This window comes from Mauremys mutica, chromosome 17 (assembly GCF_020497125.1).
Source record: "Mauremys mutica isolate MM-2020 ecotype Southern chromosome 17, ASM2049712v1, whole genome shotgun sequence".
NCBI classification, from domain to species: Eukaryota; Metazoa; Chordata; order Testudines; family Geoemydidae; genus Mauremys; species Mauremys mutica.
In genome coordinates this window covers 29,859,337-29,879,415 of record NC_059088.1, presented here as the reverse complement: position 1 = coordinate 29,879,415, position 20,079 = coordinate 29,859,337, and the positions used below count along the sequence as shown (strand labels likewise).

The window sequence follows — 20,079 nt, the reverse complement described above, 5'->3', positions numbered from 1 at the left end:
GCTGCACATTTTGATTAAAAAATTAGAGCAATACACAATTAACATTGCAACATTAAATGGATTAAAAACCAGCTAACTGATAGGTCTCAAAATGTAACTGTACATGGGGAAACATCATGAAGTGTATCTGTTTCTGGTGGAGTCCCACAGGGATTGGTTTTTGGCCCTATGCTATTTAAAATTTTTATTAATGATCTGGAAGATAACAAAATCACTGATAAAGCTTGCAGATGACAAAAAATTGGGGGGAAATGGTAAATAATTAAGAAGACAAGTTATTGATTCAGAATAATCTGGATTGCTTGGTAAACTGGGTGCAAACAATCAATACACATTTTAATATGGTTAAATGTAAATTAGGGCTGTTGATTAATTGCAGTTAATCAGTTTTAATTGCACTGTTAAACAGAATACCAATTGAAATGTATTAAATATTTTGGATGTTTTTCTATATTTTCATATAGTATTCTGTGTTGTAATTGAAATCAAAGTGTATATTCTTTTTTATTACAAATATTTGCACTGTAAAAATGATAAAAATTGTATTTTTCAATTCACTTCATACAATTTATGAGGAGAGGCTGAGGGAACTGGGATTGTTTAGCCTGCAGAAGAGAAGAATGAGGGGGGATTTGATAGCTGCTTTCAACTACCTGAAAGGGGGTTCCAAAGAGGATGGATCTAGACTGTTCTCAGTGGTAGAAGATGACAGAACAAGGAGCAATGGTCTCAAGTTGCAGAGGGGGAGGTTTAGGTTGGACATTAGGAAAAACTTTTTCACTAGTAGGGTGGTGAAGAACTGGAATGGGTTACCTAGGGAGGTGGTGGAATCTCCTTCCTTAGAGGTTTTTAAGGTCAGGCTTGACAAAGCCCTGGCTGGGATGATTTAGTTGGGTTTGGTCCTGCTTTGAGCAGGGGGTTGGACTAGATGACCTCCTGAGGTCCCTTCCAACCCTGAGATTCTATGATTCTATGAAATGTAGGTTTTTTGTTTGTTAAATAACTACACTCAGAAACAAAACAATGTAAAACTTCAGAGCCTACAAGTCCACTCAGTCCTACTTCTTGTTCAGCCAGTCGCTAAGACAAACAAGTTTATTTACATTTATGGGAGATAATGCTGCTGACTTAATGTCACCAGAAACTGAAAACAAACAGGCATTTGCATGGCACTTTTGTAGCCGGCATTGCAAGGTATTTACGTGCCAGATATGATAAACATTCATAGGTCCCTTCATGCTTTGGCCACCATTCCAGAGGACATGCTTCTACGCTGATGACACTCATTAAAAAACAATGTGTTAATTAAATTTGTGACTCCACTACTTGGGGGAGAACTGTATGTCCCCTGTTCTGTTTTACCCACGTTCTGCCATATATTTCATGTTATAGCAGTCTCGGATGATGACCCAGCACATGTTGTTTATTTTAAGAATACTTTCACTGCAGATTTGACAAAAGCAAAGAAGGTACCAATGTAAGATTTCTAAAGATAGTTACAGCACTGGCCCCAAGGTTTAAGAATCTGAAGTGCCTTCCAAAATCTGAGAGGGACGAGGTGTGGAGCATGCTTTCAGAAGTCTTAAAAGAGAAACACTCTGATGCAGAAACTACAGAACCCAAAGCACCAAAAAAGAAAATCAACCTTCTTCTGCTGGCATCTAACTCAGATAATGAAAAATAATATACACTTTGATTTCAATTACAACACAGAATACTATATGAAAATATAGAAAAACATCCAAAATATTTAATACATTTCAATTGGTATTCTGTTTAACAGTGCAATTAAAACTGATTAACTGCAATTAATCAACAGCCCTAATTTACATTTAACCATATTAAAATGTGTATTGATTGTTTGCACCCAGTTTACCAAGCAATCCAGATTATTCTGAATCAATAACTTGTCTTCTTAATTATTTACCATTTCCCCCCAATTTTTTGTCATCTGCAAGCTTTATCAGTGATTTTGTTTTCTTCCAGATCATTAATAAAAATGTTAAATAGCATAGGGCCAAAAACCAATCCCTGTGGGACTCCACCAGAAACAGATACACTTCATGATGTTTCCCCATGTACAGTTACATTTTGAGACCTATCAGTTAGCTGGTTTTTAATCCATTTAATGTTGCAATGTTAATTGTGTATTGCTCTAATTTTTTAATCAAAATGTGCAGCATCAAGTCGAATACCTTACAGGAGTCCAAGTATATTACGTCAACACTATTACTTTTATCAGCCAAACTTCTTGTCTCCTCCAAAAAAAAAACAAACAAGTTAGTTATGTTTACCTTCAACCCAAGGAGACTGTACTATGGCTGGAAACTCTTCAAAGTGCTTTCTTCCCACCAGCATCACCTCCGTCTTGTTTTGCTTCAGCTTTGGCCAGCTATTGTTCATCCATGAGCTAAACTTGTCCAAGCACTGGGCTTTCTTGGTGGAAGTGTCTTTCTTGGGGGGAGATGGTTGGGAGATGTCCAGGCACTCTCCACGCCAAATTTAAACATTGAGAGGGAGGACAACAGGATAAGAACGGATATAGCCAGAGGGAGGGGTTTGGACATAAGGAAGAGGGGGGGGATGGATACTAGACCAATAGGTCATACTGGTGGTACTGTGTCCCTACCAAATTGGGTAACAAAGGTGAGAGAAGCCAAACAGCAAAAATTAGGATGTTTGTTCACCAATGCGAGAAGCCTAGGTAACAAAATGGAGGAATTGGAGCTCCTGGTCTGAGAATTGAAACCGGATATCGTAGGAATAACCGAAACATGGTGGAACGGTAGTCATGACTGGAGTACAGGTATGGAAGGGTATGTGCTGTTTAAGAAAGACCGAAACAAAGGTAAAGGTGGGGGAGTAGCATTGTATGTCAATAATGAGGTAAACTGTAATGAAATAACTAGTAATGGAATGGATAATACGGAGTCTGTTTGGGCAATGGTCACATTAGGGAAGAAAACTACTAGAGCCTCCCCTGGGATAGTGATTGGGGTGTGCTAGAGACTGCCGGGATCTAGCCTGGATATGGATAGATAACTCTCTAATGTTTTTAAGGAGGTAAATACTAATAGGAACTGTATGATCATGGGAGACTTTAACTTCCCGGATATAGATTGGGGAACAAATGCTAGTAATAATAATAGGGCTCAGCTTTTCCTAGACGTGATAGCTGATGAATTCCTTCATCAAGTAGTAGCTGAACCGACGAGGGGGGATGCCATTTTAGATTTGGTTTTGGTGAGTAGTGAGGACCTTGTTGAGGAAATGGTTGTAGGGGACAACCTTGGCTCGAGTGATCATGAGCTAATTCGGTTCAAAATAAATGGAAGGATAAACAAAATTGCATCTGAGACTAAGGTTTACGATTTCAAAAGGGCTAACTTTACTAAATTAAGGCGACTAGTTAGGGAAGTGGATTGGACTAACATATTTAGGGATCTAAAGGCGGAAGACTCCTGGGATTATTTCAGGTTGAAGTTGCAGGAGCTGTCAGAGGCCTGTATCCCGAGAAAGGGAAAACGGTCCGTAGGTAGCAGTTTTAGACCGAGCTGGATGAGCAAGCGTCTCAGAGGGGTGATTAAGAAAAAACAGAAAGCGTACAAGGAGTGGAAGATGGGAGGGATCAGCAAAGAAACCTACCTTATTGAGGTCAGAGGGTGTAGGGATGCAGTGAGAAAGGCCAAAAGCCGGGTAGAGATGGACCTTGCGAAGGGAATTAAAACCAATAGTAAAAGGTTTTTTAGCCATATAAATAGGAAGAAAACCAAGAAAGAAGAAGTGGAACCGCTTAAAACTGTAAACGGAGTGGAGATTAAGGATAAGCTAGGCATGGCACAATATCTAAATGAATATTTTGCCTCGGTCTTTAATGAGGCTAATAAAGGTCTTAGGAATAGTGGCAGAGTGACTGATGGGAATGAAGGTGCGGGGTTGGAAATTACAGTATCCGAGGTAGAAGCCAAACTTGAACAGCTTAAGGGTAGTAAATCAGGCGGCCCGGATAATCTTCATCCTAGAATATTAAAGGAATTGATGAGTGAAATTGCAAGCCCGTTAGCGATAATTTTTAACGAATCTCTAAACTCGGGGGTTGTACCGTTTGACTGGAGATTAGCTAATATAGTTCCTATTTTCAAGAAGGGGGAAAAAAGTGACCCGGGTAACTACAGGCCTGTTAGTTTAACATCTGTAGGATGAAATTCAATAGTGAGAAGTGTAAGGTTATGCATTTAGGGATGACTAACAGGAATTTTAGTTCTAAGCTGGAGACGCACCAGTTGGAAGTAATGGAAGAGGAGAAGGACCTCGGAGTCCTGGTTGATCCCAGGATGACTGAGTCGGCAATGTGATGTGGCCGTTAAAAAAGTTAATGCGGTCTTGGGATGCATTAGGCGAGGTATTTCTAGTAGAGATAAGGAGGTGCTAGTCCCGTTATACAAGGTGTTGGTGAGACCTCATTTGGAGTACTGTGTGCAGTTTTGGTCTCCCATGTTTAAGAAGGATGAATTCAAACTGGAACGGGGTACAAAGAAGGGCCACTAGAATGATCCGAGGAATGGAAAGCCTGTCGTATGAAAGGAGACTTGAGGAGCTCGGTTTGTTTTCCTTAACCAAAAGAAGGTTGAGAGGAGATATGATTGCTCTCTTTAAATATATCAGAGGGATAAATACCAGGGAGGGAGAGGAATTATTTCAGCTCAGTACTAATGTGGACACGAGAACAAATGGATATAAATTGGCAGTCGGGAAGTTTAGGCTTGAAATTAGACGAAGGTTTCTAACCATCATGGGAGTGAAATTCTGGAACAGCCTACCGAGGGAAACAGTGGGGGCGAAGGACCTCTCTGGCTTTAAGATTAAGCTTGATAAGTTTATGGAGGGAATGGTTTGATAGGATAACATGATTTAGTCAATAGGTCAATAATGTGCGACCACTGGTAATTAGTACCGAGGGTCAATGTTGGGATATTGAAAGTCTTTTTCCTGAGTGTCTGGCTGGAGAGTCTTGCCCGCATGCTCGGGGATCAGCTGATCGCCATATTTGGGGTCGGGAAGGAATTTTCCTCCAGGGTAGATTGGCAGTGGCCCTGGAGGTTTTTCGCCTTCCTCTGCAGCATGGGGCAGGGGTCGCTTGCTGGAGGATTATCTGCTACTTAAAGTCTTTAAATCAGGATTTGGGGACTTCAACAGCTGAGTCAAGGGAGAGAATTATTTCAGGAGTGGGTGGGTCAGCTTTTGTGGCCTGCATCTTACGGGAGGTCAGACTAGATGATCATAATGGTCCCTTCTGATCTTAAGTTCTATGATTCTATGAAGTGGTGAAGGATGAGTAGAGTTGTCATCTTACCATATTCCTGGAAGTTGTGTGTCATCTTACCACTTTTTTTTGTAGTGGCTGCATATAGATGTTGAATAGGACTGGAGAGAGAATTGGTCCTTGTGGGGCTCTGCATTTTAGGGATCTGGTGGTAGAGGTGCAGTTTGCCATCACTCTCCTTTGGGCATTTCCCTCCAGGAAAGACTTAAAGCATTTTACTGCATTGCCTATATCAGTTAGTTTGAAGAGCAAGTTCCCAAACTTGGATCATTTGTAAACATAGAGTCATAGAACTGGAAGGGACCTTGAAAGGTCATCGAGTCTAGTCCCCTGCACTCATGGCAGGACTAACTATTATCTAGAAGACCATACCTGATAGGTATGGGGGGAGGGATAGCTCAGTGGTTTGAGCATTGGCCTGCTAAACCCAGGGTTGTGAGTTCAATCCTTGAGGGGGCCACTTAGGGATCTGGGGCAAAAATTGGTCCTGCTAGTGAAGGCAGGGGGCTGGACTAGATGACTTTTCAAGGTCCCTTCCAGTTCTAGGAGATTGGTATATCTCCTTTTTATTCTTCTATTTGTCTAACCTGCTCTTAAAAATCTCCAATGATGGAGATTCCACAACCTCCCTAGGCAATTTATTCCAACGCTTAACCACCCTGATAGTTAGGAAGTTTTTCCTAATGTACAGTCTAAACCTCCCTTGCTGCAATTTAAGCTCATTGCTTCTTGTCCTAACCTCAGAGGTTACGAAAAACAATTTTTCTCCCTCATCCTTGTAACAACCTTTTACATACTTGAAAACTGCTATCCTATCCCCCCCTTAGTCTTCTCTAGACTAAACAAATCCAATTTTTTCAATCTTCTCTCATAGGTCATGTTTTCTAGATCTTTAACCATTTTTGTTGCTCTTCTCTGGACTCTCCAATTTGTCCACATCGTTCCTGAAAGGTGGAACCCAGAACTGGACACAATACTCCTCTTCTGTTCCTACCTCATTTTCACTGGTATTCACTATGTTAGATGTCCAATCACCACCAACCAAGAGGTGGTGATGCAAGTTATGTAAGTAGCAAGGAGGAAGATGTTCCTTGACAACTTAATTATTGTCAGCTGCTAGTCAATCACAAGGAACATCTATATCCAACACTTCTGACGAGAGGTTAGACATGACCTTAAAACACACTTCAAACCTCTTTAATAAAGAGAGTTTTTGGATAACCACGATGTAATGAAGACCTAGTAAATTTGGAGGCTTTTTTTTTTTTTATGGGGTATATAGAAATCAAATATTTGCAAATGTTTTTTCCATGACCTTAAGGATACTGCTGTATGGAACTGCTGGCAATTATTTTTTGAAAGGAGTCTTTTTTTTTTTAAATATTTCAGTAGAACCCCAGTGTCATAGGTGCTGTACAGACGCATAGAAAAAAATCGTTCCTGCCCCAGAGACCTTACAATGAGAACTGGAGAAGGACCAGAGAATTGGAAAATAGCAAATTTGATTCCAATATTCACAAAACATATTTATAATTACCAAACAGTATGGTAAACCCCCCATTAAAATATAACTAACACTGAGCTTTTCAAGGCAAAAGTCAAGAAATTCCAACGTTAACATTCTTGTAGCAATTCTCTTTAAAAACAAGCTAAGTGGATACCTTCAAACTGATTAATATCTTTGGTGTGGAGGAGGTGGCCAGATGTAACTGTATGCCAGAAACTTCTGTTGGCTGATGACATAAGGTGGGGACAGTTGAAAACAGCAAGTCCTGACCCCTCTCCATATGCTGTGCCCAGCTCCCTTTGAGTTAAATATCTGCTGTGAAAGTGAGAATCAGAAGGAAAAGGTGGGATGCATCTGGTGGGGAGACCAAGATGAAAAGGAATTGTTTCCTGCAGGGAAGGAGAGCCATTGTTGTGCTGAGGCCACTAATTTTTTAAGTGTCAGAGTTCAGGTTGTTGAGTTAATCCTTAATTTTGAGTTTATTGATATGTATTTAAACACTTCTCTATTAAAGCAATGCTTGCCTTGAGATGCATAATACGTGCACTTCCATGTAAATAAAAGCACGAAACAATTGGCCTCTTATCAGGGCACAAGGAAACAGGACAGTATTCTTGGCTAAGCAAACAGTCTGTCTCCTGCTAACTCCATCTTGCTCCCTGTCCTTCACTCAAATGTTTGAGAGGTGCTGTAGTGAGCATTAGTGGGCAACAAACCTGGGCTTAAAACCAGCTAGGGGAGTAAATTTCAAATTCATGGTCCATATACTGAAAGCAATCTAGTTACTGATCAGCTAGCCTCCACTATTATGATTTAGGAATAATTTCAAGTTGTGAACCTCTTTGAAAAAGAGTGAGTAAACCCCTTTGGTGGTAGAGACAGAAATTAGCACTTACACCCTCAGCATTCTTCCCCAATCCACTGTCATTATCTGTAGCTTGTCTAGAAGTTTCAACAATCTTGCTTCCTTTCTTGGCTGGGCAATGGGGAAATATTGTACCATCGTGGTCTGATAAAACTGACATAGAGCTGTGGGGTATCATTGCATACTGAAGGCATGGTTGTCTAAATTGCCTCACAATCTCCCCATAAGCTCAAGTAGATTTTGAGTATCACTTGGAGGGGAAAGAAGAGAATTGCTCAATACTATGTACCTCAGTGAAAGGTCACAAGGTGTGGTTAAAAAGAAATGGTGGTCAGTATCAAAAGTTGCTGAAAGGCAACAGTCATACTGATTCTATCAGACTGAAAGGGACAAAGGGTATGGGGGGAGGGATAGCTCAGTGGTTTGAGCATTGGCCTGCTAAACCCAGGGTTGTGAGTTCAGTCCTTGAGGGGGCCACTTAGGGATCTGGGGCAAAAATCAGTACTTGGTCCTGCTAGTGAAGGCACAGGGCTGGACTCAATGACCTTTCAAGGTCCTTTCCAGTTCTAGGAGATAAGTATATCTCCAATTATTATTATATATGTCTACACTACCCACCGGATTGGTGGGTAGTGATCAATCTGTCGGGGATCGATGTATTGTGTCTCATCTAGACGCAATACATCAATCCCCAAATGTGCTTCCCGTCGACTCCGGAATTCCACCAGGGCGAGAGGCAGAAGTGGAGTCGACAGGGGAATGGCGGCTGTCGATCCCACGCCGCGAGGACGCAAAGTAAGTCAGTCTAAGATATGTTGACTTCCGTTACGCTATTCTCGTAGCTGAAGTTGCGTATCTTAGATCGATTTCCCTCCCCTCCCCCTCAGTGTAGACCAGGCCAAAGGGAATCTGAGCACTCTCATTTCCAGAGTTGTCATGTCAGTTCCAAGTAATCTTTCCCCAAAATAACGTGTTACTTTAAACGTGGCTTCCTGCTACCCTGGAGAGGGCACCTGCTCTGCACCTTTCTCCTGTTCCCTCTCGTGCACAAGGTCCGCAGGGAGGAGGCAAAGTTAATTCTGATAGCTCTAGTGTGGCCCTGACAACACTGGTACACTAAGCTACTGGAGCTGTTGGTGGATGCACCAGTCATGCTACCTCTCCTCCCTGACTTACTCAGGACCATCGTCGCCTTCATCACCCTGACCTGCAGTCCCTCCACCTCACGGCTTGGAGGCTTTGTGGCTGAACCCCGTGGAACTTCTGTGCTCAGAACAAGTAAGGGAGGTCCTCCTCGGCAGCAGGAAGCCCTCCACTAGAGCCAGGTATTTGGCAAAGTGGAAGAGCTTTTCATGCTGGTGTGACTGGCATCATACACCCCCACTTCCAGGCTCCTGTACCTCTCATGTTGGTATACCTTCTACACTTGAAACAGCAAGGCCTGGCAGCAACCTCCATAAGGGTACACCTTGCTGCCATCTTGGACTTCCACCCAGGACCGTCTGGTCAATCTGCCTTCACCTCAAAGGTCTGGACTGCCTACATCCCCAGATCAAGCAGACCTTAACCTGGTCCTCTCCAGGCTCATGGGGCCCCCATTCAAACCACTGGCAACTTGTTCCCTCCTGTATCTGTCTTGGAAGGTAGCTTTCCTGGTCCCCATTACTTCCGCAAGGAGGGTGTCTGAGCTAAAGGCCCTCACCTCTGACCCACCTTACACCATTTTCCACAAGGATAAGGTGCAACTCAGGCCACACCTGGCTTTTCTCCCCAAGGTAGTATCGCACTTCCACACCAGCCAGGACATTTTCCTGGCTGTCTTTTACCCTAAGCCGCATGCCAGTAACCGGGAGCAGAGGCTGCACTCCTTCAATGTTTGACAAGTACTAACCAGTTGTTTGTACCGGTGGCAGACTGGATGAAAGGGCTCCTGGTCTCATCTCAAAGAATATCCTCCTGATCACGTCATGAATCTGCATGTGCTATGAGCTGGCCAAAGTACTGGCCCCGGCTCTTACGGCACACTCCATGAGGGCCCAGGCCTTGTCAGCAGCGTTCCTGGCCCAGGTCCTGATCCAAGAAATCTGCAGGGCAGCAACTTTGGTCCTAGGTGCATACCTTCACCTCTCACTATGCGTCTTTCAGGAGAGCAGTGCTGCAATCAGCATTTCCTTAACTCCAGCCTCCACCGCCTAGGTAAGGCTTAGGAGTCACCTAATTGGAATCAATATGAGCACTCACTCAAAGAAGAAAAAAACGGTTACTCACCTCTCGTAACTGTTATTCTTTGAGATGTGTTGCTCATATCCATTCCAAACCTGCTTGCCTTCCCCTCTGTTGGAGTAACCGGCAGGAAGGAACTGAGGAGGCGCCAGGTCGACAGGGTCATATATTGAGCGCCATGAAGACACCACTACAGGGGGCTCCACAGCTGACTCTGCTTACTCCTCCTGCCAAGGTGGAGTACGGGCGTTGATTCAGGGATCAGTTTATCGCGGCTCGTCTAGATAAATCGATCCCCGATAGATTGATTACTACCCGCCGATCCGGCGGGTAGTGTAGACGTGGCCTAAAGGTAGTTGAGTTGTCAAGTCCCATGAGGAGGGCTGTTTCTTTTTGCCTCCCCTTCTCATTTCCCTTTCACTTTGTATAAGGCTAGCTGCAAGTAATCTGGCAAAGATAGTCCCTGAAAAAATAATTATGGGTGTCTTTTGTTGACCAACACGTTAGTCGCAGCAAAGAAGTGATATTGAAATGTCCACAACCCAGCCAACACAAATAGAATGAGGTAATGTCTTTCAAAGTGAGACTGCACAAAAAAAATGTGCATGAGTCGGGAAGCTTTGTAACTTGATTTGCATTGTAAGCAGCTAAACCACTAGGTGGCCTTATTAAAGGTGAATGGCTAATAATGTTTACATCTGACTTTTTTTTTTTTGCTTCTCATGGATTATCAAAAATACCTAAAAGCAACATAGATAATAGTGAAAAGTCAGTCTATGAGTACAGAATAAAAATTCTAGAAAGGCTGTTTAAGGCATATGACAGGCAAATGACTTGTGTTTAAGATTTAGATTTACTCAAGGAGAAAAAGAGCTGACCCAAAGAAAAGGACATGCTTATCCTGTAATCTCACAAAGACCCAGAAGCCACCTCATTCCTGATGCCATAAAACTTTCCAGAAAGTTCAGGTAAAGTCTGACTTTACAGGCTTTTTTTTATTTTTCTCCATTCTTTTCTTCTATGTCATGACCAAGAAACTATTCCTGATGTTATGATACTGTATTCCCTGAGATCAGAAAGAGGAACCACTGCCTGGTCCTCTCCGGGACCCTTCTTAAATCAGACTCTGGAGTTTAATTTTTTTCTGGCTGTCGTCAAAGCCTACATTCTCCACAGGACACAAATAGTAAGAGATTCCTGACCTGGAGTTTGTAATGAAGAAATAAACATAAATGACTTACTGTGCTGATAAGAAACTTGTTAATGTGTAGAGTTACGGGGGGTGGAAGTGTCAGGGGCAAAAAGGCTGAATTGGGCTCCCACTGAAGGCAATGGGTCTTGAGTGGGATCAAGAGCCAGACTAAATGGAAGGAGAGAAAGTTGAACTTGCTTGTTTTTTAAAACTGTTTCCCTTTTCAGTTTGTCAAACCCATTTTCTTTCTTTTTTCCCTTTCTTATGTAAAGTTTGGAGTGTTTCTGCTTCAGCTGAAGGGGATAAAACACTGAGGTGGACTAGTTGTTAATGGCAGGTAGTGGCAGCACTAAGTAAGGAATCCAGTAAGAGACTTGTGAAAAGATTTTTAATGTTGGTGAAAAATAACCAATGATTATTGCAAACATTTATACTTTGGCAGACTGCCGTTATTAGCCAATCATTACTCATATTGCACAGTTATTGAGATAATGACAGGCAGTTAACACTGGTTAGGTGCTGAACCTCGGAACCAAAGTGCAGAGAACAGCAATAACTAGTGGAAAATTTACTTGTTTTGATAACTAAGATCCCTGTTGCAAGATATTTATTTTGATATGTATATATAACTGTGAGATTCATAGGTAATTGTGGTAGCTTCTTTGAAATTTAATTCATGCATCAGGTGCCAAATTGGACTGAGTTCCACCATATTATTACCAGTTTAATAAAAACCGCTCCAAAAATAACTTAAATAAACAAGAGGACCTTTTACTAATATATAAAGTCAGATGTTTGTTGCCAATTAACTTAAAAATTTCACCTGCACTTTTATGAGTCTGTGGTATCTGAGCATCTTCCAGTAGTGCTTTAAGTGACGTGAGTAACATTTATCACATGTGCGTCACACATTACAAAAAAAAATCCCCCACGGGGGGCAGGGTGGGAGGATGACAATGTAGTGTTTTCTTCTGGTAAGGGTTTTTTTTTTTTAAATATACATGCTGCTATGTGTTTATATTTGCGAAGTCATGATAAAAAAAGTGCACTTTGCACTTGAAGCGGATGGTAGTGAGATTTGTGATGGTCCTTAGTTCCTGTGGCAGTCCCTTGGGAAAGCTGTCTCCTACATAGACAAGCTTTCCCCATATGGTAGAAAATTCCATTGTGCTTGAGGAGCTGAATTGTTGACCATGGTGCTCATCCTGGAGCTTTAGGCAATCTTTTATATGTTCTGGACTGAGGCCATTGAGTGCCTTGAAGATGAGGATTGAGACCTTGAACTTAAATTGATATTCTGTGGGAAGCCCGTGAAACAAGGAGAGGACAGATTTAATGTGCTCACAGTAGCCTATGTTGCTGGGGAGACGCATTCAAGTGTTGTGTTGTATTTGGCATTTCCTAAGGGTTGATGGCTTCATGCCCAGATATATTGTATTACTGTAGTCCAGAGGGGAGCTGATGAAGGATTGTATAACTGTGGCCAGATCATTGTCCTTCAGGCTTGACCAACATCTCCTAGCCAACCAGAAATGGTAGAAAGTGTTAGTCTTAGGGCTTATCGAATAGTTAGTGTGTGGCAAATGGGCATAAATCTAAAATGAACTAGCATGACATGCTCAAACTGTTTGTGTGGACATTGCTACCATGCACTAAAAAATTCTCTGGTACACACTGACCTCCTAGTTCAGAGTGACCAGCCCTTAGATGCAGGTATCTGAGAGCTTAGTGTCAGGGCTAGCATTCCAGGAACACTCCTAAAAGACAGACTGAACTGATTAATAGCAGCTGTGCACCGTCACAAAAGGAGCCTGCATCAGGACTGCAAACTCTGACGAGTGTTTTTTCTCTGCTTACTGGCATCATCTCTGTCTTGCTTGGGTTCCACTCCAAACAGCTTTTCTTCATCCATAAGCTGATCTTGTCCAAACAATGGGCCATCATAGTGGTGGTGATGGTGATATAGTTATATGCAGTGAAGGGACAAGTAGATTTCATTAATTTGGTTTCTGCATTTGGTGTTGCTCAGCTATTACTTTGATGTGTTTCTTGTACATGAGCTGCTGCTTTCTATGAAACATAACAGGTTATGGCAGGACCACAAATTTTAGAAATTAATTCTTAAAAGTAGTTGGTATAGTTATGTTTTTAAATACAGTTGTATTCTTCTGATTTCTACAAATGGTCCACAGTCAGTAGCTATTTAAAGTGAATCAATCTTTATTTGCACACTCAATGTGCGTTAACAAATTCAACATACAAGATAGCATTACATATTGTAGATTAGCATACAGTATTATGCAGTTTCACACATTTCAAGTTAGGTTTTTTTTGCTTTTTAACTTTTTTTTTTACCACAAAGTTGTAACTGTCCAAGTTAATTTTACAACAGAAGACACAAGGTAAAGAAAAAACACATCTGGGAGATGCCATGGTGAGGCAGCTGTCAGTAACTGTCAGTTTTACACCAAAGAAAAATTATCTGCACATCTTCAGTTTCCCATTATTCCTGAGGAGTAATGGAGCTATTCACATCTGCCCAATAAGCCTAAGTTTAGTTACCCTGAGCACTTTTCCTTGACAAGATGTTAATCTTTCCTTTTTCAACTAAGGAATCGGAATAAGGAGATGATCTAGGCTTAAGTATACTTTTCACATTGAAGACAAAAAGGGAACGTTTTAGTTTTGAATGGAATGTACACAAGTAATCATATTTATAGTGGGGGAAGAATATGGAAGGAATAGTGACAGATCCTAACCTTTAACAATCAGATTGCTCAGTGCAAAAACCAGGATTTAAATAGATCTACACCAGCTTCCAGAGGAAAATCTGTTCCTGTTCATGGCTGAGCACCACTAATAGAGTAAGAGCTACCAAGGAATTAAGACAAAGATCAAAATCTACTGTAACCTCAAGCAGGAATCATTTTCAAGATTGAGATATCCTGGTAAGTCATATGGGGAAGCTCACACTGTATTTACTTCACTGCAAGACTTAGAAATATTGAGAGGACTTCAGTCTCAATGTCACTATTAGTCCCAGACCCATTAACAGCCACAGCTAAACTGAAACATTCTCTTGAAGAGAGTTCCTACAAGCAACAAAAGCTGTCAGTGGAAAGTTGAATCTTTCCACTAAGACAGCTTGTCAGAAATTGCTGCTGAGACATTAATGGGTGGTAAAACTTAGGTTGTTTGTCAACCCAACAGCAGTTGCTCTGTGTTATGGCTGGAGAGGAAACTGGAGGCTAAGACATGCTCAGTTATTCTGCTTTCAATAGTAAGAACATTGTGAGTATCATGTTTTTCCAACAGGGCTCTAAAATTCAGTGGTCTCAAGTACTGTAAACAGATAAATGAACTTTTAAAAATGTACTTATGATACATTATTTACATTCCACAGGGCACAGAACAGTGGCTGCATGGAAGCAACAAAATGAATACTGAAAACTTGCAGTCTTCTGTGTGCCTTTCTGCCCACTCAATTCTTCTTTGTTTTTAATGTGTAGCGTTTAAAAATAACAAATTCAAATCCTGGCAGAGGAGCTGTTTAGTAGGTCTCTTGTTATAATTGTTTATGATCCGCTTGCCAATAATGTTTAAAATAAAAATTGACTTGTTATAGGAAGCCAAATCAGATAACTTTGTCAAGATATTATCATCTTGTACAAAAGTTTAGCCAAGTGTTTTTACAGTGAGATCTAGTGCAACTGCTTCCACCCTTTGTTTTCTTTTACAGAACTTGGGTCCATGTCCTTCTGTACAAAGAAGTTGTTGACTATTCAGGCAAATGTCCTACAAAGTGCTACAAGTCACAGTTATCTAGTAATGTTTTTAAATTCCAAAGATGACAGTAAGCAAATTCTAATTATTGGAAGCCAAAAATGTAAGGATAGTTCAGAATGCTTTGTACTTTGAGAGTTTAATTCATGTTTTGAGAAGACAGTTTTTTATTTTTCTCAATATAAATTAAGTCTAATGCTTTGAATACTGGCTATTATAGAAACAAATGGTAAAAAAGTATATCTAATATAATCTCAAATCAAATGTGGAGGAGGCTGTATCATTAATTATTTGATTATATTTGTTAAAAGCCTTTCTCTAGCATAAAGTTTCCTGTCTAATTTCAGATATTTCACTGCCAATCTAGAAGACGATAATGCTCAGGTAGAATTCAAAATCCTTTTAGAGAATTAGCCTCAGTTGCCCTAAAGTGAATCATACACATTTAGTTTATAATGTTCTGTATGGACCCTTTATACATACATACATAGAGTTGAATAAAATAGAGTTTGTGCTCTGTGGGAATTTGGGATGCACCAAATATTTATCCTGAACCAAGTCCCGTATGGCAAAAGCAAAGTGATCAGGTTGCTAGCATTTCAATTTTAGATGTTTATACCTTCAAGCATGACTTTATAGCTCTATAGCCAATACATCACAAAGGGAAATACCAGGTTAGAATGCATTTTTCTTAAAAGGAGAGAGCCATTCTTACTTGTACCTCTTTCAACTATTGCTGAATTCTAAACCTTCATATATGGAAATGCTGTTATTGCTTCCAAATCAAAGGACAGAACAGCAAGAATCTAGGGGCAGATGAACTAATAAGAAACTAGAGGTTAAACAGCAGAATTCAGAAACTTTGGGAGAAGCCTAATAAAGAGAGGGCAGTTGTGGTGAATACCAGCAAAGACAGTTCGGCACAAACACAACTTCCATAGTAACAGATAATATTAAAATCTGCAACTTGATATTGGTAAGTTACACTAATTTTAGTTTGTATTAGGCATGCAATAGCGTGATTACACTTACATATATTTGTGGTATTTTTAAATTTAATGCTTTTTTAGAATTTTAGTGCCCTGCAAAATCACATCACTTGAGAACCAATCAGCTGCATCTTACAAAAGTTTAGTTCTATGACTAAAACAAGGTTTAAGTCTGTTCTATGAGCCAGCAGTCACTGCTGCAGCCTCTGCTAGTATTCGCTCAGGCTGTGCCATTTGGCAATCTGCTTTCGGGGATTCTCGCACACCTCTCGCCAGTGTTCCACGCCTCCAGTGGTGATGCTGTGTGCTCCCAAAATCAGCCGACCTACCACCTCATTTTTTGTGGTGCGGTCGAAGTCGATGACTAGAAATTCAATGCTGATGTCAAGAAGGAGATCCACAGGGATATCATAAATGAAGGATTCATTGAAGATGGGATTCAAAGTGCACTTCTTCACATGGGTCTTCTTTTTTGCTATGCGTTTTCTGCCATAATAAACGTTCACCTTAACGTAGGGGTCTGCCAGAGAAAAGAAAAAAGCAAACCAATAACACAGCCTAATAATACTCTGGAATAGTATATCTAAGAGGTCAAGAATGAATTAAAGGTTAGACATTGCAGCACCCCATAGCTCCCTACACATTGGCTGCCCTCCAACCCTAAACCACTTCCATTAAAAGGCAAACCATGACCATGGAAATCAGAGAATCTGAACAGAAATAGAAATTCATCTCCCCATAAATATCTGAGAAAGTTTGTTTAAATCCCTGGTTCCCTTAAAGGTGAAGAACCAAAGTGATGAAGAATTCCCCAAATGAAAAACTTTGTTAAGAGATCTATTCAGGGAGGAAAAACATTTAAAAAAGAAAGGGACATTTGTGCCCTTCCAGGCCTTCTTTATACTGGATAAAGAAGCAAAAAAGGTTTTGTTCTAACTTCCTACTTCCCAATCTCCCCCACAATCAAAAATTCTTTTATTATTTAGAGAGGGAAAAATGCTTATTGTCCTTGTCACTGGCAGTCTCCATGGCAGACTGGAGAACTGGAATAGAAGCGCTCTCATGCCTTATTTAGAAGGATAAGGAAGAATTGAATCTTTAGTTTCATAGATTTTTTTTAAAGTCAGGAAGGACCATTAAATCATATAGCCTGATCTCTTCAATAATAAGGCTATAGAATTTCACCTAGTTACCCCTGTATTAAGCCCAATAATTCATGTCTGACTAAAGCATATCTTCCAGAAAGGCATCCAGTCTTGATTTTGAAGACCTCAGGAGATGGAAAATCTGCATTTCTCTTGGTTGTTTTTTGTAATGGTTAATTTATCTTCATTATACATTTGTACCTTATTTCTAATTTGAAAATTTAGCTGGCTTTAACTTTCAAATAGTAGTTCTTGTTATGCCTTTCTCTACTAGTTGAAGGAACCCTTTACTAACTGGTGTTTTCTCCCTGTGAAGATATCTATATACTGTAATCAAGTAACAGCTTGAGCTTCTTTTGATAAGCTAAACAGATTGAGCTTTTCAAGTCTCTCATGGTAAGACAATTTTTCCATCCCTCAAATCATTCTTGTAGCTCTTCTCTGCACCCTCTCCAATTTTTCAACATTTTTAAAATGTGGACACCAAAACGAGTTGCAATATTCGTGTGTGTGTGTGTGTGTGCGCATGCGTGCGCGGGGGTGTCTCTCCAATGCTGCATACAAAGGTAAAATCACCTCCCTAACCCTACTCATTACTCCACTGTTTGTAAATAAAAGGATCACATTAGCCCTTTTTGCCACAGCATCACTCTGGGAGCTCAGGTTCAGTTGTTTGTCCACTATGCCCTTAACTATTTTTCAGTCACTGGCTTTCAGGATTCAATTGCCCCATTCTGTATGTATGGCCTGCATTTTTTCCCCTATGTGACATTCCATTTGGCTGTTTTAAAACACATTGAGTTTGACTTAGTCCAGCTTATCAAGCAGTCCAGATTGTTCTAACTATTGTGTCATTAACATAGGTCTTTGGTATCTACAGACTTTTATCAACAGTAATTTTTATCTAAATGCTTAAAATAATCATTAGTGTTGAGCTTAGAACAGATGGCTGCAGAACTCCACTAGGAATACCCCATTTTGCTGACCCCTCAGTAACAACTACTTTTTGAGAGTTGTAGGCCAGTTGCTAAGCCCTTTAACAAGCTTTGATGTGTATAGTGCTATTTTTAAAATCAGAATGTCATGCAGTAGTAAGTCAAGTACTTTCTATGACCCATGGACCTCTTAAAGCCAACTCTGAAGCGGTTATAGAAATTTCATGAGGTTGGTGTTTACATTCTGGTTCACCAAAGAATGTAATGTGAGATCTCAAATGAAACCCAGTGTCATTCTGGTATTAATATTGTTCTGAAACGTATGTACAGGCACTATAGCAACAATGTGGGTGCGGTAATCTTTTAAAGTTAAGAAGTTAGGCCAATAAAAGATTACCTCACCTACCTTGTGTGGCTCATATCCTGGGGCCCACACTACTACAAAAACACTGAATATACAGATACTATGTCATGGATATATACTGAAAAATATGTTTTTAATGTTTGTATCTCAAGATATTAGTCACCAGCAAAGGTGAAAAACATGTTTTCCTCCAAACAGGAGGTAAGAAATGTATTTCTGTCAGGATGTAAATTACGCATTGTAAGCTAACACAATGGATGCCTATTAACATATAAAGAGATGTGAAATCAAAAGGGAAGCAGCACCCAGGAAAAACAAGCCATGTGTGGTTATTTTGGCTATGAGCTAAGACAATGAATGTTGGGGGTATAGCTAGGAAGCAAAGAAGACATCCCTTCATCCTTGAACTAGGAAGTAAACAGACAGCATGTTTACATTCATAAAAATGGGATCTCAGCCAACGTTGGTTTAAAATGCTGTGGAGGATTCTAGGTGAGATAAACTTCTTTAAACGGGAGGTTAACCTGGTAGTTAAGCTTAGTCTCTAGAAAATATTATGATCTTATTTTATATGCAACCATTTGTTTCCAATATTCTTACTCACTATCACTTGAATCTTTGATAGTAAACTTACTCTTGTTTTCACTATACCTATAGCTAGCTAAGTGCTGTGATGTTAAGCAAAGTGCTGATCCTAAGTGGAATTTTACAAGCTGGTATGGTCTGTTCTTTTGAGAATAGCGGACCTGGTAGTTCTGTGAGTAGCTAGTGTCAGGGGCTAGATATCACAGGGGAATGCTTCAAAGGGACTTGGGGACTGAGGTGGACATAGTGTTAAACTCCAAGGCAAAGTAAGGGCTGTCATAGCCCTGAGAAGAGTTCTTGCGTAGCTAACAGGCTGGCAGTGTTAGGAGACTGACACCCGGTTAAGAACAAGCATCATTCCCTCATGCTGGAGGCATGGGGAAACAAAGTAATTCACAGCTCTAGGCACCCCGAGAACCGTCTAAAATGTATTATAGACAAAAGTCTAAATGTATTATATCTACAATTAAACCTTTCTCTACTAAACTCATCTAATCAAAGAATGGAATGTTTGTTTGGAAAGACCTATTTTCCATAAAACCATGTTGACTGGCAATAATTATATTCCCATACTTTAATTCTTTATTTATTGAATCCTTTATTAGTTTTTCCATAATTTTTCCTGGGATTGATATCAGACTAACTGGCCTCTAATTACCTAGGGTCATCCCACTTGCCCTCTTTTAGTACAGGCACGATTTTAGCACTCTCACTGTCTTCTGGATTCTTCAGTATTTCAAGATTTATTAAAAATTACCACCAGGATCCTCACTCAACTCTTCTAGGACCCTGGGTGCAAATTATCTAGGCCTGCCAACTTAAAAATGTTTATCCCTAGTAGATGCTCTCTCCAATCCTCCTTGGACTGGGAAAAAAAAAAAGTTAATCCTCATGCAATATGAAAACATCATCCTGTTTCTTTCCAAATACCAAACAGAAATATTTATTAAACGCTTCTGCCTTTTCTGCACCTCCATCTAGCCCCCCACCCCAATCCTGTCTTGTATTTTCATCCCCAGCAAGCAGTTTGTTTTTTGTTCATACTGCAAGTAGAAGTGTGACACACACTAGCATGAAGGTAGAGCAGCCCTTCTTTGCATTGACACACTCACAGCATGCCATGTTAAAAGTTGTTCTCTATTGTGCCTGTGTGTGGTAAATTTTTACC

At 40.4% G+C, this 20,079-nt stretch overlaps 1 protein-coding gene across 2 annotated transcripts in view; it reads right to left on the bottom strand.

The window, feature by feature from the left end:
- Positions 1–13,321: 13,321 nt before the first annotated feature.
- The window catches only part of SYT11 (synaptotagmin 11), a 32,962-nt gene continuing 26,204 nt past the window's right edge, over positions 13,322–20,079 (bottom strand). For both annotated transcript variants that reach the window (XM_044991763.1, XM_044991762.1), the window contains exon 4: positions 13,322–16,402. In XM_044991763.1, coding sequence (XP_044847698.1) covers positions 16,092–16,402 — 311 coding nt within the window. In that variant the 3' untranslated portion in view covers positions 13,322–16,091. The remainder of the gene's footprint in view (positions 16,403–20,079) is intronic.